The sequence below is a fragment of the Sander vitreus genome, chromosome 18, assembly GCF_031162955.1.
Source record: "Sander vitreus isolate 19-12246 chromosome 18, sanVit1, whole genome shotgun sequence".
Classification (NCBI taxonomy): Eukaryota; Metazoa; Chordata; class Actinopteri; order Perciformes; family Percidae; genus Sander; species Sander vitreus.
The window spans coordinates 340,001-365,389 of record NC_135872.1 but is presented as its reverse complement, the minus strand read 5'-3'; the positions used below and the strand labels follow the sequence as shown (position 1 = coordinate 365,389).

The window sequence follows — 25,389 nt, the reverse complement described above, 5'->3', positions numbered from 1 at the left end:
CAATGTGTTTCTACAAAGATACAAAAAGGTTATTTATAAAGTTATATGTACACATTAATGTGGACTACTCCTTTGTAAACTGGATCCAGGAGATTTATTTCACCACGTTTTTGACGCATTATTCGAAGTTTTTGTCACTTTTTCTGAAGTTTTTGTAGTTTTTTGTAGACCCATTGTTACAACAAACAGTTTGAATAAAGACATAAAAAACAAACATTTACCAGCTCTTTCCTTCCTGTTTTCAGACCCCGAGGGCGTGGAGGTTGCATCCTCACCGTCTGAACCTGAGGCGGCGCCAGAGGGCGAAGAGGACGAGCTGCGAGCCGCCGCCGATCACCTGACGCAGAACTTCCTGTGTCAGGTGATCCAGGAAGAGGAGGGGCGGGGCCAGAAGATGCAGGTGGGGTTAGAGATGGAGGGGGCAGGACCAGAGAGGGAGGAGGCTGGGCTAGACATGGACGGGGTGGGCCCTCAGCGCCAGACTGCCCCCCTGGCCGACATCCTGGGGAAACTGCCGGCTGCCGCCAGTCTCCAACAAACTTTCCAGACCTTCAGCGAGACCGGAGAGAAACCAGATGGTATGGCTCAGCTCAGCATTCAATATTGCTTTATTTATAACACAAGTTATCTCAGGACACTTTACACATCATCATAATAATAATAATAATACATTTTATTTATATAGCGCTTTACATGGTACGCAGAGACATTTTACAGTAAAACCAGCACATATGTCACATTAAAAACAGATAAGCAATAAAACCAACACAACAAGCATATTAAAAGCAATTAAAAACAAAACCAGTAACTATCAGGTGAGAAATGTAAGACTATTGGCAGTAGCTCAGTTAGTAGGGAGTTGGGTTGGGAACCGGAGGCTGGTTCAAGTCCCCATACAGACCAAAGTATGGTGGTGGACTGGTAGCTGGAGAGATGCCAGTTCACCTCCTGGGCACTGCCAAGGTGCTCTTGAGCAAGGCACCGAACCCCCAACTGCTCGGGGCGCCTTTCCATGGGTAGTGCCCCCACTACCGATGGACATCTCTCCATTAGTGCATGTAGAGGTACTGAGCATGTGCAGCCCCCCCACTCTGACATCTCTCCATTAGTGCATGTAGAGGTACTGAGCATGTGTGTGTAATTCAGGCCTGTGTGTAATAACAGCAGAGTGAAAACATTGTAATTTCCCCTTGTGGGATTAATAAAGTATAAATTATTATTATTATTATTATTATGTGGAAAGCTAATCTGAAGAGGTGTTTTGAATGTGTTCAGGTCAGTACAGTCACGGATGTGTATGGGTAAGGAATCCAGAGGGAGAGGGCTCGTACCTTTCATTACACGTAAACCCGAGCAATATTCATATTACAACAAAGCAGGAATACACAACAAGACTATCAACAAAAACAAACAATTCCAAGTTTGTACAGCCGTACGACCGTAGAAATTCACACACACACACACACACACACATCATCCAGGTGCCACCACAATCTGAGCACTCCCCGTGGACGGGTGGTAACCAGGGGCACGGTCAGTCTCAGCAGTGTGTTTCTATGGTTACCGTGTTGAAGGGCGTGTTTCCTCTGAATGGTGTGAAACAGCTTTGACTTCTGTTCTCTCTGGTTTATTTTCTGTGTCCCAGCTGATAGCCAATCAGCAGAGATGTGTCTGTAAACTCGTGGTGATAAAAAGGCAGAGAGCTCACAGCCGGGTGTTATCAACCCCCCCCCCCCCCCCGTTTCAGTTTAAATAAACGTGCTGCTACGTGATGTAGGGGCTGAACGTGGACCTGGTGTGGGGGTGTTTGTTCTGACGGGTCCTGTTTGTGTTTGACAGACGAAGAGTCAGAGAGCGGAGAGCTGGACCTGATGGGGATCGATGACCACGAGATAGAAAAGGTTTGTTTATCTGCTGAACTGATCCAGGCTTTTACTGTGAAAGGGTGTGAGTACAGGAAGTGTGACTGTGGTTTTGTGCTGTACAGTACATCCTGAACGAGCGGGAGGTTGAGGTGAAGACAGAGCTGTGGATGAAACAGAACGAGGAGTACCTGAAGGAGCAGAAAGGTCTGGAAACCTCTTCACCATCTTTATCATCATCATCGTCAGGGTTCTGGGTTCTGATTGGCTGTTTGTGTTTACAGAGAAAGAAGAGAGGATACAGAAAGAGAAAGAACAGGGGACGTACAAAGAGAAGGTGAGTCAACAACAGGGACCAACATGGTAGAGCTGTAATCGGGCCTTAAAAGTTCGGCCCGAAAAGGACCGAGCCCGACAAGTACATTTTGATTGACAGCTTTTTAAAAGCCCGAACCCGTTTACAGCCCGACTGTCCAGAAGGCCGTCTATCCAGCCTGGTCGCACAGAACTCCGTGAAATGATCACGAACTGTTAACAGCACATTACGTGGTGGTGGCCACCACGGAAAATGCCAATGTGAAGTCAGTGAGAAGATGACGTAGCATTAAGAGCGACTACGATAGCGAGTAGTATGAAAGCGAGGTTGGAGGATGGGTCAAACAACACAGGACTTTCACCCAGGAGACCGGAGATCCTGTCCCACATGTCAAGTTTCCTAAAGTCACTTTCTTCTTTTCCTAAACCCAACTGTCCCGTTCTTCCTGCGTGTCACGCAACCGTAAGCCCACCCACGACCTTTTCCTGAACTTAAGGGGCCGTGTTTATTTAACGGAATTCTTCCGTGGGCCGATTCCGTGAAACTGCCCCAGATTTTGTGTCCAGAACTTCAGCTCTACCTCATGGGCTGACAGGGACCAACAGGGTCTCCCTGCCTCAAGTCAAGGGGCTGACAGGGACCAACAGGGTCTCCCAGCCTCAAGTCAAGGGGTCGACAGGGACCAATAGGGTCTCCCAGCCTCAAGTTAAGGGGCTGACAGGGACCCAACAGGGTCTCCCTGCCTCAAGTCAAGGGGCCGACAGGGACCAAGAGGGTCTCCCCGCCTCAAGTCAAGGGGCTGACAGGGACCAAGAGGGTCTCCCCGCCTCAAGTCAAGGGGTCGACAGGGACCAATAGGGTCTCCCAGCCTCAAGTTAAGGGGCTGACAGGGACCAATAGGGTCTCCCTGCCTCAAGTTAAGGGGCTGACAGGGACCAACAGGGTCTCCCAGCCTCAAGTTAAGGGGCTGACAGGGACCAACAGGGTCTCCCAGCCTCAAGTTAAGGGGCTGACAGGGACCAACAGGGTCTCCCTGCCTCAAGTCAAGGGGCCGACAGGGACCAAGAGGGTCTCCCCGCCTCAAGTCAAGGGGCCGACAGGGACCAACAGGGTCTCCCAGCCTCAAGTCAAGGGGCCGACAGGGACCAGCAGGGGCCGAAAGGGGTTTCCAATCTCTTGGGTTTCCTTCCCAAAAAGCTCGTAACCTTCTTGGTATCCGTCTGTTTTGTGCGGCGGCTGAATCTCCTGCTGGCCCAGGGACTTAACATCGTGCTGACAAGGTCACAGGTTTTTAAATCACTTTTCTCAGCTCAAGGGAAGTTTTTCAAATCCATAAAAAGGCCATGGATTAAACATGAGAATAGAAAGAGTCATAGCAGAGCTTGTTTACAGCCGTCTGGCCCTAACGCTGTTGCCTCGTCCTCTCACTCAGTGATTTCCAAACGCTGGTACGTATACCCCAGCGGGTACTTCTGCAGTTGCCAGGGGTACGTGGAAAGATGGGAGAGTAGCTTAAGAAACTATGATTGGAAGAATATATCAGCTGTAACACCTGAACACTACAGGTTGCAGTTATGTAAGAAAACTAGTTAGCAGTCAGTTAGCGTGTGTGTGTGTGTGTGTGTGTGTGTGTGTGTGTGTGTGTGTGTGTGTGTGTGTTGCTGCTGTGCTGCTGTGTGTGTGTGTGTGTGTGTGTGTGTGTGTGTGCTGTGTGTGTGTGCTGCTGTGTGTGTGTGTGTGTGTTGCCAGCTGCTGCTGTGTGTGTGTGTGTGTGTGTGTGTGTGTGTGTGTTGCTGCTGTGCGTCTGTGTGTGTGTGTGTTGCTGCTGCTGCTGCGTGCGTGTGTTGCTGCTGCTGTGTGTGTGTGTGTTGCTGCTGCTGTGTGTGTGTGTGTGTGTGTGTGTGTGTGTGTTGCTGCTGTGCGTCTGTGTGTGTGTGTGTTGCTGCTGCTGCTGCGTGTGTGTGTTGCTGCTGCTGCGTGTGTGTGTGTGTGTGTGTGTGTGTGTGTGTGTGTAACAAGCATAGTGTGCACGTGCTGTGCACGAGCCTAGGAGCATTTTACTAATGCTCTGTTAAAATAACAATGAGATGCTGCGTTATTGACTTTAGACCAGGTTTTTGTTGGTCAATGGTGCCATCACTTCCCACTGCCTCAAGATAGCAATACTCCCAGAATGCACCTGACCCTGACCCTAACCCATTGACACGTCTTTCCTCAGCAAATCTCACAATTTGAAACTGCCTCTCAAAACGGGCATACCTCAACGAGCCGCCAGGTGACGTCAATATTTGGAAGAAAAGCTCTTGTTCACAAGCCATATTCACAGGTAGTTAAGGGCCTAATAAAATAGCATTTGGGCCATTGTCAGCCCAACCAATGTTAGATACCCTATCAGGAGACCTTAAGGAACAGTGTGAAATACCCTAAATAATCCTTCTATCACCCTTTAAAGGACGTGGGCGCTGGACTTAAACCAGCAGAGACACTTACGTCGGGCTTTGCGCTGCGCCGGGTGCAAGATAGGGTCCTCAGCTTCACTCCAAGTAGTAGTACTATAGAAGGCTTGTAGTAGTACTATGGAAGGCTTTTAGTAGTACTATGGAAGGCTTTTAGTTGTACTATGGAAGGCTTTTAGTTGTACTATGGAAGGCTTTTAGTAGTACTATGGAAGGCTTTTAGTAGTACTATGGAAGGCTTTTAGTAGTACTGTGGAAGGCTTTTAGTTGTACTATGGAAGGCTTTTAGTAGTACTATAGAAGGCTTGTAGTTGTACTATGGAAGGCTTTTAGTAGTACTATGGAAGGCTTTTAGGAGTACTATGGAAGGCTTTTAGGAGTACTATGGAAGGCTTGTAGTAGTACTATATGATATACTATATATATATATATACTACTACTACTATATATAATTAACAATATCCACTTTGATATGATGAATAGATTTGGAACATCCACGAGTTCATCTGACAGGACTGTGGGGGACACCAGGCCAAAAAGTTTGAGAACAACTGCACTAACCCATGACTCACTTCCTGTGTCTGACTTCCTGTGTCTGACTTCCTGTGTCTGACTTCCTGTGTGCAGCCGAAGAAGAAAAAGAAGAAAGCGCAGGTGGCGGCGTTGACGGCTGGCGAGGCGATCGAGAGGATGTTGGAGAAGAAGAAGATCTCCAGTAAGATCAACTACGACGTCCTGCGAGACCTGAACAGCCGCGGGACAGGAAGTGGGGGGGGCAGCAGTCCCAGCAGATCCAACGCAGACGCCGACCCCCCCGCTGCCGCCACTGGGAAACGCCTCAACCGCCGCCGGCGCAGGAAGAACAGCGATGCTAACAGAGACCTCGCCGCTAACACTAGCATCATGGGGAAGAGGTACACACACACAGAGACACACAGAGACACACAGAGACACACACACACACACACACACACACACACACAGACACACACACACACAGAGACACACAGAGACACACACACACACTCACACACACACACACACACACACACACACACACACACACACACACACACACACACACACACACACACACACACAGAGACACACACACTCACACACACACACACACACAGGGAGACACACACACACTCACACACACACTCACACACACACACACACACACAGAGACACACAGAGACACACACACACACTCACACACACACACACACACACACACACACACACACACACACACACACACACACACACACACACACACAGACACACACACACACACACACACACACACACAGAGACAGACAGAGACACACACACACACGCACAGAGACACACACACAGACACACAGAGACACACACACACAGACACACAGAGACACACACACACACACACACACACACAGAGACACACACACACAGACACACAGAGACACACACACACAGACACACACACACACACACACACACACACACACATGCCTGCCAATCAGAAGGTTGGTGGTTCGATCCCTGGCCCTGAAGGGAAAACTGAGGAATGTTAACATTGACCCCACTTTTACTGAGTGTGTGTAATCTGCTGGTGTGGTTCTCCACTCTCTCCCACATCTCCTCCAACAGAGCAGCAACGAAGGCCCAGTCCATAGCAGCTGACCCTAGCCCCCCCTTTTCCTGCCAGTTTAAAGGTCCCATGGCATGAAAATGTCACTTCATGAGGTTTTTTAACATTAATATGAGTCCCCCCAGCCTGCCTCTGGCCTCTGGTCCCCCAGTGGCTAGAAATGGTGATGGGTGTAAACCGAGCCCTGGGTATCCTGCTCTGCCTTTGAGAAAATGAAAGCTCAGATGGGCCGATCTGGAATCTTCCCTTTATGACGACCTCCCCTTTCTCTGCTTTGCCCACCCAGAGGATTTGCCCCCCCCCCATGAGAGAGAGAGAGAGACATCATGGCTTTCAAACGAGCAAAGTGGCAGTTGGTCAAGGCCACACACCCCCCTCCACCTTGCCCCCCCTCTCTCCTCCTCAATAGCATTTAAAGCTACAGACACAGAAATGGCACATCCTAAGGAAAGCTCATTGTGGGACTGGCTCTATAAAAGAGACCTCAGATACAGTATTAGGGGACCACTAAGGTCTATATAAAGAGACTTCAGATACAGTATTAGGGGACCACTAAGGTCTATATAAAGAGACTTCAGATACAGTATTAGGGGACCACTAAGGTCTATATAAAGAGACTTCAGATACAGTATTAGGGGACCACTAAGGTCTATATAAAAGAGACTTCAGATACAGTATTAGGGGACCACTAAGGTCTATATAAAGAGACTTCAGATACAGTATTAGGGGACCACTAAGGTCTATATAAAGAGACTTCAGATACAGTATTAGGGGGACCACTAAGGTCTATATAAAGAGACTTCAGATACAGTATTAGGGGACCACTAAGGTCTATATAAAGAGACTTCAGATACAGTATTAGGGGACCACTAAGGTCTATATAAAAGAGACTTCAGATACAGTATTAGGGGACCACTAAGGTCTATATAAAAGAGACTTCAGATACAGTATTAGGGGACCACTAAGGTCTATATAAAGAGACTTCAGATACAGTATTAGGGGACCACTAAGGTCTATATAAAAGAGACTTCAGATACAGTATTAGGGGACCACTAAGGTCTATATAAAGAGACTTCAGATCCAGTATTAGGGGGTATTTCATGTGTTGCTGTATTGTTGTCTGCTGGCTATATAAATAATTGCCCCTCGGAGACAATAAAGTTACCTTACCTTAATGGATTATTAAAATAGTTGGAGATTAATGTATTAGTTTGATAAGTAATCCGTTCATCTTGTTGTTGCAGGGTGCGCCTCCTCCTGTCCTCCACATCTAAGAAGAAGAAAACAGCGCTGCAGGTGATGTCACAGCGTCCTTATTCATTCATTCAAACCTTTATTTAACCAGGATAAAAAAAACTAAAAAACAAGAGTGTCCTGGAAGTGGCAGCAGCGTGGTTTCAAATAAATACAAAGACAATAACAAGTAAAAACATAGACACACTTTCACTCATCATATTCAAACAACAACGTCATCAGAAAGAGAAATCTGGGTCCTAAATCAGTTTAAAACCAGTGACAGACAGACTCCCGTTCTGCAGGATCCTTTAAAAGAATAAAAAGAGACTGTAGTTCATTCTGAAGCTGACTCCATGCAGATGCTGCTGCACAACTAAAAGCCTTCTTACCAAAGTCAGTGCGGGCTTTAGGGACTAGTGATATGTCCCTGCAGACCTCGGGAGGATGTAAGTGTTCAGATAAGGAGGAAGTAGTCCTAATACTGCTTTATAAATAAAAAGATGCCAGTGCATCCAACGCCTGATTGAGAGGCAGAAAACAGCAAACAGTGATGAGTATGAGATCTTGAGTTTGTCCATGAAACACCGTGTCCAAAGCATGAAGACACTGGGAGGCTGAATACATATATAACATGTCACCATAGTCCAAAACAGACAAGAAGGTTGTTTTTACAAGCTGTTTTTCTGCTTCAAAAGATAAACAGGACTTGATTCTAAAGAAAAGAACTAGGTAAACAAAGGGACGTGTCTCCGTCTGGTGTAGACGGAGGGACGTGTCTCCGTCTGGTGTAGACGGAGGGACGTGTCTCCGTCTGGTGTAGACGGAGGGACGTGTCTATGTCTGGTGTAGACGGAGGGACGTGTCTCCGTGTAGACGGAGGGACGTGTCTCCGTCTGGTGTAGACGAAGGGACGTGTCTATGTCTGCGTGTAGACGGAGGGACGTGTCTCCGTCTGGTGTAGACGGAGGGACGTGTCTCCGTCTGGTGTAGACGGAGGGACGTGTCTACGTGTAGACGGAGGGACGTGTCTCCGTCTGGTGTAGACGAAGGGACGTGTCTATGTCTGCGTGTAGACGGAGGGACGTGTCTATGTCTGCGTGTAGACGAAGGGACGTGTCTGCGTGTAGACGGAGGGACGTGTCTCCGTCTGGTGTAGACGAAGGGACGTGTCTCCGTCTGGTGTAGACGGAGGGACGTGTCTCCGTCTGGTGTAGACGGAGGGACGTGTCTCCGTCTGGTGTAGACGGAGGGACGTGTCTATGTCTGCGTGTAGATGAAAGGACGTGTCTGTGTGTAGACGGAGGGACGTGTCTATGTCTGGTGTAGACGGAGGGACGTGTCTATGTCTGCGTGTAGACGAAGGGACGTGTCTCCATGTCTGGTGTAGTTTTAAGATTCTGCGTGGCCGTTATCTACACATCATTAATTAAAAGCTGAAACTGTTTCCCGCCTTTAGGCAGAAAACCCCGTCACCATGGCAGCAGCTGAAGTGACCTCTTACCCTGAACCCGACGCGGCCCCCTCCCCCCCGCCTGCCGCCGTGGCGGAGGCGGAGGAAGAGGAGGAGGAAGAGGAGGTCGTGGTGGAAGAGGAGGAATGCGTCAGCGCTCTGCAACTCGTTGGAGGTCAGTCCGGGCTTTTATTCTGGAGGGCTTGACTTTGTAATTTTTGTTTTATTGTGAAAGGTATCGTATGTGTGTACTTTATGAATGAAATATGTACCTAATACCAAATAACGTTTGACGCAGAAGTGTAAATAAAGTTTTCTTTCTGTTCCTGATTGGTTGGTTTCTGTTTCCTGATTGGTTGGTTTGTGTCTCCAGATTACGGCTGTGAGGAGGAGGAAGTCTTCTAGCTGCTGACCTTTGACCTCCAGTGACCAAACTCTCCGTCCAATCAGAAGGCTCCACAAACCCTAATCTGTGATGGATTAAACTCTCGTTGATGAACTGAAAGAGATTTTAAAACGTGGTCATATTGTAAAAAGTGTATTTTTATAAGCTGTGTAGATGTTTGTTTTCTTATTAAACGTGTCGATGGACTCTGATTGGTCCTGACGACAGGAAGACAAAACTAACTGTCCAAACGTTATTCACACACACACACACACACACACACACACACACACACACACAGACACGTTTCCCTATCTTTGTGGGGACCCGTCATTGACATAATGCATTCCCTAGCCCCTTACCCTAACCTTAACCATCACCACTAAATGCCTAACCTTAACCCTTACCCTCACCCTAACCAGAACCTCATTCTAACCCTAATCCTAAAACCAGGTCTTAACCCTCAAACAGACCTTTAACCTTGGGGGGTCCAGCATTTTGGCCCCACAAGGCTGTGCAGACCCCACAAGTATACAGTATTTCCCGGTTTTTGGACCCCATGAATATAGTAAAACAAGCACACATATACACACACACACACACACAGACACACACACACACACACACACAGAGACACACACACAGACACACACACACATATACACACACACACACACACTGTCTATTTTCATGCGTTCAGAGGCTGGGCAGGAAGTGGAGCAGTGAGGTCATCCACTGAGACATTTTAAGGTCGACAACACAATCCAAATGTTAGCTTCAAATCTATTCCATCTACCAATCAGACAGCAAAACAGGGTGTGATGTCATCACACAGGTTTTTATTGGCTTTAAAGCAGTCAGATGGAAACACACTTTCACCTTTAACAGCCAATCAGAGGTCAAAGGTCAACATGGGAACAGCCAATCAGAGGTCAAAGGTCAACACGGGAACAGCCAATCAGAGGTCAAAGGTCAACACGGGAACAGCCAATCAGAGGGTCAAAGGTCAAGATGAAAGTGTTAGCATGGTTAGCATAGCTAAGCTATCTCTATTCTAACATAAATGGATCCGTCGTTACCTAAATGACATCATCTAGAGACGGAGGTAGACTTGTTATGCAGGGCGCCCGGTTAGCTCAGTTGGTAGAGCGGGCGCCCATATATAGAGGTTTACTCCGAGACGCAGCAGCTGTGGGTTCATCTCGTGGGGGAGATGGAGCGTGGCGCGGGAGCGTGGCATCGTGGCGTGGGAGAGTGGGAATGTGGGAGCGTGGGACTGTGGGAGCGTGGCGTGGGACTGTGGGAGCGTGGAGTGGGAGCGTGGGACTGTGGGAGCGTGGGACTGTGGGAGCGTGGCGTGGGAGCGTGGGACTGTGGGAGCGTGGGACTGTGGGAGCGTGGCGTGGGAGCGTGGGACTGTGGGAGCGTGGCGTGGGAGCGTGGGACTGTGGGAGCGTGGCGTGGGAGCGTGGGACTGTGGGAGCGTGGCGTGGGAGCGTGGGACTGTGGGAGCGTGGCGTGGGAGCGTGGGACTGTGGGAGTGTGGCGTGGGAGCGTGGGACTGTGGGAGCGTGGGACTGTGGGAGCGTGGCGTGGGAGCGTGGCGTGGGAGCGTGGGACTGTGGGAGCGTGGCGTGGGAGCGTGGGACTGTGGGAGCGTGGCGTGGGAGCGTGGCGTGGGAGCGTGGGACTGTGGGAGCGTGGCATGGGAGCGTGGCGTGGGAGCGTGGCGTGGGTCAGTATCCGAACGTCTGCCTGATGGCCTGGAAGTAGAAGCGACGCCAGCCCTCTCTGGTGGCGTCCTCCTCTGCTGCCGGGACGCCGCTGCACGCCATCCTCAGCTCCGTCTCGTCTCCTCGCTGCTGCAGCTCCAGACTCACAGTGGCGAAACACTCTGATGGAGACACAACACAACGCTCAGAAGTCAGACTGTCCCTGAATGCAGCAGCAGAGACACAACACACGACGCTCAGGAGTCAGATAGTCCCTGAATGCAGCAGCAGAGACACAACACACGACGCTCAGGAGTCAGACTGTCCCTGAATGCAGCAGCAGAGACACAACACACGACGCTCAGGAGTCAGACTGTCCCTGAATGCAGCAGCAGAGACACAACACACGACGCTCAGGAGTCAGACTGTCCCTGAATGCAGCAGCAGAGACACAACACACGACGCTCAGGAGTCAGACTGTCCCTGAATCCAGCAGCAGAGACACAACACACGACGCTCAGGAGTCAGACTGTCCCCGAATGCAGCAGCAGAGACACAACACACGACGCTCAGGAGTCAGACTGTCCCTGAATGCAGCAGCAGAGACACAACACACGACGCTCAGGAGTCAGACTGTCCCCGAATGCAGCAGCAGAGACACAACACACGACGCTCAGGAGTCAGACTGTTCCTGAATGCAGCTAAGTAATCAGAATCTGAAAAGGGTTCATTGCCTTGGTGAATGGTGCATACATACAAAAACAAACATACACAACAAAATAGTAAAAGAGGGTCATCATGACATCATTATGACATCATTGTGACATCATCGTACCGCTGGGCCACGTCCTGAAGCGCCACCTCATCTGGATGCTGCGCTCCGGGACCAGCTGGCTGAACTCGCCGCTGACGCTGCCTTCCAACATCTGGAACCGGCCGCCTCGCCGCCCCTCAACTACTGCAGCACAGCGGGTAAACACCTGCACCAACTACACACACACACACACACACAGAGACAGACACACACACACACAGAGACACACACACACAGACACACACACACACACACACACACACACACACACACACAGAGACACACACACACACACACAGAGACAGACACACACACACACACACACACACACACACACACAGAGACACACACACACACACACACACAGACACACACACACAGAGACACACACACACACACACACACACACACACAGAGACACACACACACACACACACACACACAGAGACACACACACACACACACACACAGAGACACACACACACACACACACATACACTACACACACACACACACAGAGACACACACACAGAGACACACACACACACATACACACACACACACACACAGAGACACACACACAGAGACACACACACACACACACACACACACACACACACACACACACACACACACAGACACACACACACACACACACACACACATACACACACACACAGAGACACACACACACAGACACACACACACACACACACACACACACACACAGAGACACACACACACACACACACACACACATACACACACACAGAGACACACACGTCAAAAGTGTGTGAAATACAGCGAGTCTACGTTGTACTGTACTACCGTAGTAGTACTACCGTAGCAGTACTACTACGGTAGTACTGCAGTACTGTGGTACCTCCTGGCTGATGAATGTGGTGTACAGCTCGGCAGCAGACGTCTGGAAGGTCTCCTTCAGAGTAAAGCTGCATGTAGTAGGGCAGGGGGCGGGGCCAGAGGAGCACCTGGGGGCGGGGCCAGAGGAGCACCTGGGGGCGGGGCTAATCTGTAGGAGGTCAGAGGTCACAGACTCACCTGGTCTCATGTTATAATGCTTTCTAACCTCAACAACCTTCAGGAGAAGCTGTTCTATCAGGATATGTTTGACCTCTTGTAGGATTATAAAGACAAAGACAGAACTCAACAATAAACCATAGTTCTCCCACGTTTTAACAATCAGGGGAAACACAAATATACAACTATTCATCTGACGATTTAGATCTGTGGCCCAGGGGCATGCTGGTCTTACAGGGAGGTGTGTTCAGGTGCATGCTGGTCTTACAGGGAGGTGTGTTCAGGGGCATGCTGGTCTTACAGGGAGGTGTGTTCAGGGGCATGCTGGTCTTACAGGGAGGTGTGTTCAGGTGCATGCTGGTCTTACAGGGAGGTGTGTTCAGGGGCATGCTGGTCTTACAGGGAGGTGTGTTCAGGTACATTCTGGGCATGCTGGTCTTACAGGGAGGTGTGTTCAGGTGCATGCTGGTCTTACAGGGAGGTGTGTTCAGGTGCATGCTGGTCTTACAGGGAGGTGTGTTCAGGTGTATGCTGGTCTTACAGGGAGGTGTGTTCAGGTGCATGCTGGTCTTACAGGGAGGTGTGTTCAGGTGCATGCTGGTCTTACAGGGAGGTGTGTTCAGGTGCATGCTGGTCTTACAGGGAGGTGTGTTCAGGGGCATGCTGGTCTTACAGGGAGGTGTGTTCAGGTACATTCTGGGCATGCTGGTCTTACAGGGAGGTGTGTTCAGGTGCATGCTGGTCTTACAGGGAGGTGTGTTCAGGTGCATGCTGGTCTTACAGGGAGGTGTGTTCAGGGGCATGCTGGTCTTACAGGGAGGTGTGTTCAGGGGCATGCTGGTCTTACAGGGAGGTGTGTTCAGGTGCATGCTGGTCTTACAGGGAGGTGTGTTCAGGGGCATGCTGGTCTTACAGGGAGGTGTGTTCAGGGGCATGCTGGTCTTACAGGGAGGTGTGTTCAGGTACATTCTGGGCATGCTGGTCTTACAGGGAGGTGTGTTCAGGGGCATGCTGGTCTTACAGGGAGGTGTGTTCAGAGGCATGCTGGTCTTACAGGGAGGTGTGTTCAGGTGCATGCTGGTCTTACAGGGAGGTGTGTTCAGGTGCATGCTGGTCTTACAGGGAGGTGTGTTCAGGTGCATGCTGGTCTTACAGGGAGGTGTGTTCAGGTACATTCTGGGCGTGCTGGTCTTACAGGGAGGTGTGTTCAGGTGCATGCTGGTCTTACAGGGAGGTGTGTTCAGGGGCATGCTGGTCTTACAGGGAGGTGTGTTCAGGTGCATGCTGGTTTTACAGGGAGGTGTGTTCAGGTGCATACTGGTCTTACAGGGAGGTGTGTTCAGGTGTATGCTGGTCTTACAGGGATGTGTGTTCAGGTGCAAGCTGGTCTTACAGGGAGGTGTGTTCAGGTGCATTCTGGTCTTACAGGGAGGTGTGTTCAGGTGCATGCTGGTCTTACAGGGAGGTGTGTTCAGGTGCATGCTAGTCTTACAGTGTGTTCAGGTGCATTCTGGGCTGGTCTTACAGGGAGGTGTGTTCAGGTGCATGCTGGTCTTACAGGGAGGTGTGTTCAGGTGCATGCTGGTCTTACAGGGAGGTGTGTTCAGGTACATTCTGGGTGTGCTGGTCTTACAGGGAGGTGTGTTCAGGTGCATTCTGGGTGTGCTGGTCTTACAGGGAGGTGTGTTCAGGTGCATTCTGGGTGCTGGTCTTACAGGGAGGTGTGTTCAGGTGCATTCTGGGCATGCTGGTCTTACAGGGAGGTGTGTTCAGGCATTCTGGGCATGCTGGTCTTACAGGGAGGTGTGTTCAGGTGCATTCTGGTCTTACAGGGAGGTGTGTTCAGGTGCATGCTGGTCTTACAGGGAGGTGTGTTCAGGTGCATTCTGGTCTTACAGGGAGGTGTGTTCAGGTGCGTGCTGGTCTTACAGGGAGGTCTGTTCAGGTGCATGCTAGTCTTACAGTGTGTTCAGGTGCATTCTGGGTGTGCTGGTCTTACAGGGAGGTGTGTTCAGGTACATTCTGGGCATGCTGGTCTTACAGGGAGGTGTGTTCAGGTACATTCTGGGTGTGGTGGTCTTACAGGGAGGTGTGTTCAGGTGCATAGGGAGATAATATAATAATAAAAATATTACGGTGCAGATCCTCCATCATAACAGCAATGCTCCAAGGTCCAAACGCGCCTGGCTTTTAAAGGGAATGGGAGATGATCTCTGATTGGTTGATTGCATGTTACGCCCAGAACACACCTCTGATTAATGAAGACACTAAGGTCAACCCTTTAGAACCATGACCCCGGCACACGGACCCTTTTATCAGCTGTTAAACTAGTAAAAGTGGATTTGGACACGCCCTAAACACACCTGCAGCAGGAGCTTCACGCCGTGACCTCAGATCTGTAAAATAGGGCCCTTTAACACATCACACACGTTAGTAAAAACCCCAAATCACCATTCATCCCAGCTGAATACGCCCTGGATGTGCGTCCTTCACAGTACTGTCCAACTGCGACGCATCACTCGGCTGGCTCGTTCCACATTTAGAATACGTAGCATCAACATCACGGACCAAAGACGAAAACGCTAGTCAGAAAGACAGCCTCTGATTGGTCCAATTGTACACTTTCACGTCAACATGTCCAGTGCTAATAGTAAAGTGATCATTCTTCATAGTCTCTGAAAGGGAAATGTAGTTCTGGGCTTCTGGAAGGATCTCCACTCACACAGAAGATCTCTCTGGAAAGGTCCAAATGTTAGCTTTCATGCTAAACATTTAGAACGACGCTGGCTTGAAGCCATGCAGCGATATCCACCGTCACGTTACGTGAGTCATGGATTCATAATTATGGATCACGATCACACAGAAGACTTCTAGAAGAAGAAGAAGATTCATTTCTCTGCTTCTAAATTATAAAATAAGTAAGCCTGTACGTTGTATTGTTTGCTGGTCTACCTGAGGCGTACTGGTCTGGAGAACACATACAGGTGTATTTGCTGGTCTACCTGAGGCGTACTGGTCTGGAGAACACATACAGGTGTATTTGCTGGTCTACCTGAGGCGTACTGGTCTGGAGAACACATACAGGTGTGTTTGCTGGTCTACCTGAGGCGTACTGGTCTGGAGAACACATACAGGTGTATTTTGCTGGTCTACCTGAGTCTTACTGGTCTGGAGAACACATACAGGTGTATTTGCTGGTCTACCTGAGGCGTACTGGTCTGGAGAACACATACAGGTGTATTTTGCTGGTCTACCTGAGTCTTACTGGTCTGGAGAACACATACAGGTGTATTTGCTGGTCTACCTGAGGCGTACTGGTCTGGAGAACACATACAGGTGTATTTGCTGGTCTACCTGAGGCGTACTGGTCTGGAGAACACATACAGGTGTATTTGCTGGTCTACCTGAGGCGTACTGGTCTGGAGAACACATACAGGTGTATTTGCTGGTCTACCTGAGGCGTACTGGTCTAGAGAACACATACAGGTGTATTTTGCTGGTCTACCTGAGACGTACTGGTCTGGAGAACACATACAGGTGTATTTGCTGGTCTACCTGAGGCGTACTGGTCTAGAGAACACATACAGGTGTATTTGCTGGTCTACCTGAGGCGTACTCGTCTGGAGAACACATACAGGTGTATTTGCTGGTCTACCTGAGTCTGACTGGTCTGGAGAACACATACAGGTGTATTTGCTGGTCTACCTGAGTCTGACTGGTCTGGAGAACACATACAGGTGTATTTTGTGGGTCTACCTGAGTCTTACTGGTCTGGAGAACACATACAGGTGTATTTGCTGGTCTACCTGAGGCGTACTGGTCTGGAGAACACATACAGGTGTATTTTGCTGGTCTACCTGAGGCGTACTGGTCTGGAGAACACATACAGGTGTATTTGCTGGTCTACCTGAGTCTTACTGGTCTGGAGAACACATACAGGTGTATTTGCTGGTCTACCTGAGTCTGTACTGGTCTGGAGAACACATACAGGTGTATTTTGCTGGGTCTACCTGAGTCTGTACTGGTCTGGAGAACACATACAGGTGTATTTTGCTGGTCTACCTGAGGCGTACTGGTCTGGAGAACACATACAGGTGTATTTGCTGGTCTACCTGAGGCGTACTGGTCTGGAGAACACATACAGGTGTATTTGCTGGTCTACCTGAGTCTGACTGGTCTGGAGAACACATACAGGTGTATTTGCTGGTCTACCTGAGTCTTACTGGTCTGGAGAACACATACAGGTGTATTTGCTGGGTCTACCTGAGTCTTACTGGTCTGGAGAACACATACAGGTGTATTTTGTGGGTCTACCTGAGGCGTACTGGTCTGGAGAACACATACAGGTGTATTTTGCTGGTCTACCTGAGGCGTACTGGTCTGGAGAACACATACAGGTGTATTTTGCTGGTCTACCTGAGTCTTACTGGTCTGGAGAACACATACAGGTGTATTTGCTGGTCTACCTGAGTCTTACTGGTCTGGAGAACACATACAGGTGTATTTGCTGGTCTACCTGAGTCTGACTGGTCTGGAGAACACATACAGGTGTATTTGCTGGTCTACCTGAGTCTGACTGGTCTGGAGAACACATACAGGTGTATTTGTGGGTCTACCTGAGTCTTACTGGTCTGGAGAACACATACAGGTGTATTTTGTGGGTCTACCTGAGGCGTACTGGTCTGGAGAACACATACAGGTGTATTTTGCTGGTCTACCTGAGTCTTACTGGTCTGGAGAACACATACAGGTGTATTTGCTGGTCTACCTGAGTCTTACTGGTCTGGAGAACACATACAGGTGTATTTGCTGGTCTACCTGAGTCTTACTGGTCTGGAGAACACATACAGGTGTATTTGCTGGTCTACCTGAGTCTTACTGGTCTGGAGAACACATACAGGTGTATTTGCTGGTCTACCTGAGTCTTACTGGTCTGGAGAACACATACAGGTGTATTTGCTGGTCTACCTGAGTCTTACTGGTCTGGAGAACACATACAGGTGTATTTGCTGGTCTACCTGAGTCTTACTGGTCTGGAGAACACATACAGGTGTTTTTGCTGGTCTACCTGAGTCTGACTGGTCTGGAGAACACATACAGGTGTATTTGCTGGTCTACCTGAGTCTGACTGGTCTGGAGAACACATACAGGTGTATTTGCTGGTCTACCTGAGTCTGACTGGTCTGGAGAACACATACAGGTGTATTTTGTGGGTCTACCTGAGTCTTACTGGTCTGGAGAACACATACAGGTGTATTTTGTGGGTCTACCTGAGGCGTACTGGTCTGGAGAACACATACAGGTGTATTTTGCTGGTCTACCTGAGGCGTACTGGTCTGGAGAACACATACAGGTGTATTTTGCTGGTCTACCTGAGTCTTACTGGTCTGGAGAACACATACAGGTGTATTTGCTGGTCTACCTGAGTCTTACTGGTCTGGAGAACACATACAGGTGTATTTGCTGGTCTACCTGAGTCTTACTGGTCTGGAGAACACATACAGGTGTATTTGCTGGTCTACCTGAGTCTTACTGGTCTGGAGAACACATACAGGTGTATTTGCTGGTCTACCTGAGTCTTACTGGTCTGGAGAACACATACAGGTGTATTTGCTGGTCTACCTGAGTCTTACTGGTCTGGAGAACACATACAGGTGTATTTGCTGGTCTACCTGAGTCTTACTGGTCTGGAGAACACATACAGGTGTATTTGCTGGTCTACCTGAGTCTTACTGGTCTGGAGAACACATACAGGTGTATTTGCTGGTCTACCTGAGTCTTACTGGTCTGGAGAACACATACAGGTGTATTTGCTGGTCTACCTGAGTCTTACTGGTCTGGAGAACACATACAGGTGTATTTGCTGGTCTACCTGAGTCTTACTGGTCTGGAGAACATATACAGGTGTATTTGCTGGTCTACCTGAGGCGTACTGGTCTTCTTCTGTGTCGGAGGCTGCGGCGTCTTCTGCTGTTGGTTGGAGGGAAGAATCATCCCCTGGCTGAACTCTGCGAGGTCACACGTCACTCTGGTTACTACAGGGATCCTCACTGATTGGCTAGTCCTGCCTGCTGCATTCTGGGTAACAGACCTGATTTGAGCTGCTGGACGTACTGGCCCAGAGCCCTTCGGACCTCCTGAACGCCACGCGTCCTCATCAGGCCGAGGAGCGGCGTGTCGGGCTGGTCCTTACACAGAGACACCGAGATCTGTATATAAATACACACAGCAAATACTGCAATACACACAGAGACACCGAGATCTGTATATAAATACACACAGCAAATACTGCAATACACACAGAGACACCGAGATCTGTATATAAATACACACAGCAAAAAACTGCAATACACACAGAGACACCGAGATCTGTATATAAATACACACAGCAAATACTGCAATACACACAGAGACACCGAGATCTGTATATAAATACACACAGCAAATACTGCAATACACATAGAGACACCGAGATCTGTATATAAATACACACAGCAAATACTGCAATACACACAGAGACACCGAGATCTGTATATAAATACACACAGCAAATACTGCAATACACACAGAGACACCGAGATCTGTATATAAATACACACAGAAAAATACTGCAATACACACAGAGACACTGAGATCTGTATATAAATACACACAGCAAATACTGCAATACACACATAACTATTCATCCATTCATCCAGAACAGGAAGTTGATGCTCACGTCGAGGTCGTTGGCATCGTTCTCGTCCGACAGGTTGGACACGTGGACGGTTCCTCGGTACTTCACGCCGCTGCTCGCCGTCCCTAAACACACAGTTTACAGTCAGCACATTCAGCTAACTCAGTGTCATTTAGTGTGTAAAGTAACTAGTAACTAGTAACTAGTAACTAGTTACTAGTAACTAGTAAGTGATTACCGAGCCAGCTGGCTGTCAGCGTCCACTCATAGAAGAAGAAGAGTTTCCCTTTGCGGTTGTTGATGGACGCTTCTCCTTCCAGTTTGTCGACGTCGGTCAGCTGACTGGCGCCCTCCGGCCCCTCCACGCGCACCGCCAACAGCAGCTGGCGCAGACGCTCCGATGACCAGCTGCTAACATCACGCTCCGTCCTGATGAGGTCACACACAGGGGGAGGAGTCAAACACCTGGCTTCACCTGCAGTCAAACTAATCTACGACGCTGTCCTCCCCTGAAAACTCCCCATCAGCTGTTTGAGCTGACCTATATTTAGCATGTGTGTGTCTCTGGGTGTGTGTGTGTCTGTGTGTGTGTGTGTGTGTGTGTGTGTGTGTGTGTGTGTGTGTGTGTGTGTCTGTGTGTCTGTGTGTGTGTGTGTGTGTGTGTGTGTGTGTGTGTGTCTGTGTGTCTGTGTGTGTGTCTGTGTGTGTGTGTGTGTGTGTGTGTGTGTGTGTGTGTCTGTGTGTGTGTGTGTGCTGTGTGTGTGTGCGTGTGTGTGTGTGTGTGTGTGTGTGTGTGTGTGTGTGTGTCTGTGTGTCTGTGTGTGTGTGTGTGTGTCTGTGTGTGTGTGTGTGTCTCTGTGTGTGTCTCTGTGTGTGCTGTGTGTGTGTGTGTGTGTGTGCTGTGTGTGTGTCTGTGTGTCTGTGTGTGTGTGTGTGTGTGTGTGTGTGTGTGTGTGTGTCTGTGTGTGTGTGTGCTGTCTGTGTGTGTGTGTGTGTGTCTGTGTGTGTGTGTGTGTGTCTGTGTGTGTGTGTGTGTCTGGGTGTGTGTGTGTGTGTGCTGTGTGTGTGTGTGTGTGTGTGTGTGTGTGTGTGTGTGTGTGTGTGTGTGTCTGTGTGTGTGTGTGTCTGTGTGTGTGTGTGTGTGTGTGTGTGTGTGTGTGTGTGTGTGTGTATGTGTGTGTGTGTGTGTGTCTCTGTGTGTGTGTGTGTGTGTGTGTGTGTCTGTGTGCGTGCAGACATTTGTTTTGTATTAAATGATATTATTATATTAGCCTGATTTGTGAGATTTAGTGTCATTTCTACCCTCAGACAGCTACCACCTGACATCTGACATCACAGCCTGTCATCCAATCAGGAGGTTTAAAAATATCTTAACAGCTGAACCAGCCGAGGATCAAATACCACACACACACACACACACACACAGACACACACACACACACACAGACACACAAACACACAGACACACACACACACAGACACACACACACACACACACACACACACACACACACACACACACACACACACACACACACACACACACACACACACACACACACACACACACACACACACACACACACACACATAATAATAATAATAATAATAATAATAATAATAATAATAATAATCATCTGATATAAACCGACCAGTGCCAGTTGTTGACGTTGGTAGCGTCAGCTCTCTGCTCCACGATCCACCGAGGGTCTCCTTCTCCCCACTTAGCCATCTTTAACTCTCTCTGTCTCTGTCTCTCTCTCTAGCTGATCACATCCGCTGGTTCCAGCTCCGCCTCACTACAACTCCCAGCAGCCTCCGCGCGGCCGGAAGCTTCCCTCAGCCAGAGAAGAAGAAGAAGAGGAGGAGGAAGCAGCTGAAGGTAAAAACAGCTGATCGTCTCTGATCGATTATCAGCTTTATTTATGATTTCTCTCCGATTAATGTGGCCGGTATATGTCCGCGTGCCGTGACGTCACTGTTCCCGCCTTTTGTCAGCGTGAGACAAAGAAGAGCTGCACGCGGTTTATACTAATGAGCTGTTAGCAGTTAGCTGCTAACAGGCTAACAGGCTGACAGCTATACACACACACACACACACACACACACAGACACAAACACACACACAGACACACACACACACACACACACACACAGACACAAACACACACACAGACACACACACACACATATGCATTTAAAAAGATATATATATATATATATATATATATATATATATATATATATATATATATATGTGTGTGTGTGTGTATATGTATATGTATTTATTAACAGTATTTGTATCATATGTCATATTATAGCTTGTCTGGATGGTTGTATTGATTGGTTGAGAACGTGTCAGTCTAACATAATGTTGTCTCCAGATGATGAAGAATAAAGCAGACGAGGAAGACTACTGGAACAGCTCCAAGTTTAAAGCCTTCACCTTCGACGATGAAGACGACGAGTTCAGCCGGGTGAGTCCACCTGTCCACCTGTCCACCTGTCCATCTGTTCACCTGTCCACCTGTCCTTCCTGTTCACCTGTCCATCTGTTCACCTGACCACCTGTCCATCTGTTCACCTGTTCACCTGTCCATCTGTTCACCTGACCACCTGTCCTTCCTGTTCACCTGTCCATCTGTTCACCTGACCACCTGTCCATCTGTTCACCTGTCCACCTGTTCACCTGTTCACCTGACCACCTGTCCACCTGTTCACCTGTTCACCTGCCACTTGACGATGGCTGCTTTAAAGTAATCAAAGCGTTTGTGTGTCAGTTAAAGGAGTCGAAGCGGGCGGTGAACAGCATCCGGCCGCTGGTGGAGGAAGACGACGATGAAGACGAGGTGGAGAAGGTCAGCTGGAGCGGCGAGCCAGTCGGCAGTAAGACACCGTTATTATTCAACACCTTCTGCGCTGTGATTGGATGGCGGGTACGGATCATTGTCCTGTGTCTCCGCAGGTATTTCCTGGTCTGTCAACGAGACAGCAGCGTCCAATCAGAGGACAGACAGAGAGCCCGCCTTCCCCAAAATCAACACGGACACAACGAGCATCAGCAAGAGTCACTCTGGATACTCTCTCAGCGCGCTGTTCAAAGGTGAGACACACAGATGCATTCTGGGAAAGGATAATGCACTCTCTGGGTTGTTTACATTTCTTTTAACCAATCACAATGGTGTTGGGCGGCGCTGAGCTGCGGACGCAGGGCTCTGGGCACAGGGCTCTGGACACATGGCTGCGGGCGCAGGGCTCTGGGCGCAGGGCTCTGCGTGCAGGGCTCTGGACGCAGGGCTCTGGGCACAGGGCTCTGGACACATGGCTGCGGGCGCAGGGCTCTGGGCGCAGGGCTCTGCGTGCAGGGCTCTGGACGCAGGGCTCTGGGCGCAGGGCTCTGGACGCATGGCTGCGGGCGCAGGGCTCTGGACGCAGGGCTCTGGACGCAGGGCTCTGGACGCAGGGCTCTGGACGCATGGCTCTGGACGCATGGCTGCGGGCGCAGGGCTCTGGGCGCGTGGCTGTGGACGCAGGGCTCTGGACGCAGGGCTCTGGGTGCATGGCTCTGGGTGCAGGGCTCTGGGCTCTGGACGCAGGGCTCTGGACGCATGGCTGCGGACGCAGGGCTCTGGACGCATGGCTGCGGACGCAGGGCTCTGGGCGCAGGGCTCTGGGCGCAGGGCTCTGGGCGCAGGGCTCTGGGCGCAGGGCTCTGGACGCATGGCTCTGGACGCATGGCTCTGGACGCAGGGCTCTGGGCGCAGGGCTCTGGGCGCAGGGCTCTGGGCGCAGGGCTCTGGACGCAGGGCTCTCCTGAAGAGAACGGGAGGAACAGACTGATCGTTGGATCTGTTTCTCTCTGCAGGAAAAACTAGAGGAGGGACCTTCCAGTCGGTCACTGACAGTGAGTCTACTACACTAGTACACCATTTATTATATTACACATATATATATATATATATATTATATTATAACACATTACACACACAGACAACAATGTTCATACACACATGAATACAAAAATAACTGTGTGTGTGTGTGTCTGTCTGTCTGTCTGTCTGTCTGTGTATTTGTGTGTGTATTTGTGTGTGTATGTCTTTGTGTCTGTGTGTGTGTCTTTGTGTCTGTCTGTGTATGTGTGTGTGTGTGTGTGTGTGTGTGTGTGTGTGTGTGTGTGTAACTGATGTTTTGGGGTTTTAGCTCTCAGCGACTCGTCTGTCAGGCTCTACGCTCCAGAACTCCGAAAACCCAAATCTGAATACAAGGTAACAACCAGACTCTTAATCTGATGAAAGACTTAATTTGGTGTACTAATGATGATGTCATCCTGTTGTGTACTAATGATGACATCATCCTGTTGTGATGTCAGGATTACGTCAGTGATTGGTCGCCTGAGGAGACGGTCCAGAGAATGCAGCAAGGAAAGGTAACATGCCTTCACACTGTAGGACACTACAGAGTATATACAGGAGTAAACTAACAGCAGTATAATGTGTGTGTATTAGTATAGACAGGAGTAAACTAACAGCAGTATCATGTGTGTGTATTAGTATATACAGGAGTAAACTAACAGCAGTATAATGTGTGTGTATTAGTATATACAGTAGTAAACTAACAGCAGTATAATGTGTGTGTATTAGTATATACAGGAGTAAACTAACAGCAGTATCATGTGTGTGTATTAGTATATAAAGTATACATGTACAGTAATATATATGTGTGTGTGTTTCAGACGGTTTCTCTGGAGAAGTTCCGCTCTCTTCAGGACAAACTGCTGCTGCTGGATTACGCTGTCAGCGCTCACGACGGAAATGTCATCACCGCTGTAACTTTATTTATAATCTTCTCCACAACAACTTTATCAACACAGAAACTGTATTAACAAAAACAGCTGACCTCTTTTTCCTTTTCAGGTTTTAATTTATCTGAAGAGGACTCTGAGTAAAGGTGAGTCTCAGGACGCTGTCATCGCTCGCTGTCCCCTAGCTTCCCGAGCTAACTCTTCGCCGCTGTATTTTCCCTCTCTAAGCTAACTCTTTGTTGCTGTACGTTCCCTCTCTAAGCTAACTCTTCGCTGCTGTACGTTCCTTCTCTAAGCTAACTCTTCGCTGCTGTACGTTCCTTCTCTAAGCTAACTCTTCGCCGCTGTACGTTCCCTCTCTAAGCTAACTCTTCGCCGCTGTATTTTCCCTCTCTAAGCTAACTCTTTGCTGCTGTACGTTCCTTCTCTAAGCTAACTCTTCGCTGCTGTATTTTCCCTCTCTAAGCTAACTCTTTGTTGCTGTACGTTCCCTCTCTAAGCTAACTCTTCGCTGCTATGCGTTCCCTCTCTAAGCTAACTCTTTGTTGCTGTACGTTCCCTCTCTAAGCTAACTCTTCGCCGCTGTATTTTCCCTCTCTAAGCTAACTCTTCGCTGCTGTACGTTCCTTCTCTAAGCTAACTCTTCGCTGCTGTATTTTCCCTCTCTAAGCTAACTCTTTGTTGCTGTACGTTCCCTCTCTAAGCTAACTCTTCGCTGCTGTACGTTCCTTCTCTAAGCTAACTCTTTGTTGCTGTACGTTCCTTCTCTAAGCTAACTCTTCGCTGCTATGCGTTCCTTCTCTAAGCTAACTCTTTGTTGCTGTGCGTTCCTTCGTTGCTGTACGTTCCTTCTCTAAGCTAACTCTTTGTTGCTGTACGTTCCTTCTCTAAGCTAACTCTTCGCCGCTGTACGTTCCCTCTCTAAGCTAACTCTTTGTTGCTGTACGTTCCCTCTCTAAGCTAACTCTTTGTTGCTGTACGTTCCCTCTCTAAGCTAACTCTTC

At 49.1% G+C, this 25,389-nt stretch overlaps 3 protein-coding genes across 4 annotated transcripts in view; 2 read left to right on the top strand and 1 right to left on the bottom strand.

Moving 5' to 3' along the window:
• Positions 1-9,582, top strand: part of brf1b (BRF1 general transcription factor IIIB subunit b) — a 34,916-nt gene extending 25,334 nt beyond the window's left edge. For both annotated transcript variants that reach the window (XM_078274561.1, XM_078274560.1), the window contains 8 exons: positions 246-578; positions 1,840-1,901; positions 1,988-2,069; positions 2,147-2,199; positions 5,262-5,548; positions 7,518-7,569; positions 8,966-9,134; positions 9,333-9,582. In XM_078274561.1, the coding sequence (XP_078130687.1) occupies positions 246-578; positions 1,840-1,901; positions 1,988-2,069; positions 2,147-2,199; positions 5,262-5,548; positions 7,518-7,569; positions 8,966-9,134; positions 9,333-9,364 (1,070 nt within the window). In that variant the 3' untranslated portion in view covers positions 9,365-9,582. The remainder of the gene's footprint in view (positions 1-245; positions 579-1,839; positions 1,902-1,987; positions 2,070-2,146; positions 2,200-5,261; positions 5,549-7,517; positions 7,570-8,965; positions 9,135-9,332) is intronic.
• Positions 9,583-11,076: 1,494 nt separating this feature from the next.
• Positions 11,077-21,333, bottom strand: LOC144533482 (activator of 90 kDa heat shock protein ATPase homolog 1-like). Its single transcript, XM_078274856.1, has 8 exons — positions 21,237-21,333; positions 19,823-20,013; positions 19,627-19,709; positions 19,000-19,117; positions 18,831-18,916; positions 12,754-12,900; positions 11,892-12,045; positions 11,077-11,238 (listed from the first exon to the last, which is right to left on the bottom strand). The coding sequence occupies exons 1-8, from the start codon at positions 21,314-21,316 to the stop codon at positions 11,081-11,083; spliced, it is 1,017 nt and encodes a 338-aa protein (XP_078130982.1). The 5' UTR covers positions 21,317-21,333; the 3' UTR covers positions 11,077-11,080.
• A 75-nt stretch (positions 21,334-21,408) lies between these two features.
• Positions 21,409-25,389, top strand: part of vipas39 (VPS33B interacting protein, apical-basolateral polarity regulator, spe-39 homolog) — a 16,408-nt gene continuing 12,427 nt past the window's right edge. The window contains exons 1-9 of the mRNA XM_078275110.1: positions 21,409-21,466; positions 21,969-22,061; positions 22,365-22,470; positions 22,550-22,687; positions 23,450-23,488; positions 23,785-23,849; positions 23,954-24,010; positions 24,317-24,409; positions 24,498-24,531. Coding sequence (XP_078131236.1) covers positions 21,969-22,061; positions 22,365-22,470; positions 22,550-22,687; positions 23,450-23,488; positions 23,785-23,849; positions 23,954-24,010; positions 24,317-24,409; positions 24,498-24,531 — 625 coding nt within the window. The 5' untranslated portion in view covers positions 21,409-21,466. The remainder of the gene's footprint in view (positions 21,467-21,968; positions 22,062-22,364; positions 22,471-22,549; positions 22,688-23,449; positions 23,489-23,784; positions 23,850-23,953; positions 24,011-24,316; positions 24,410-24,497; positions 24,532-25,389) is intronic.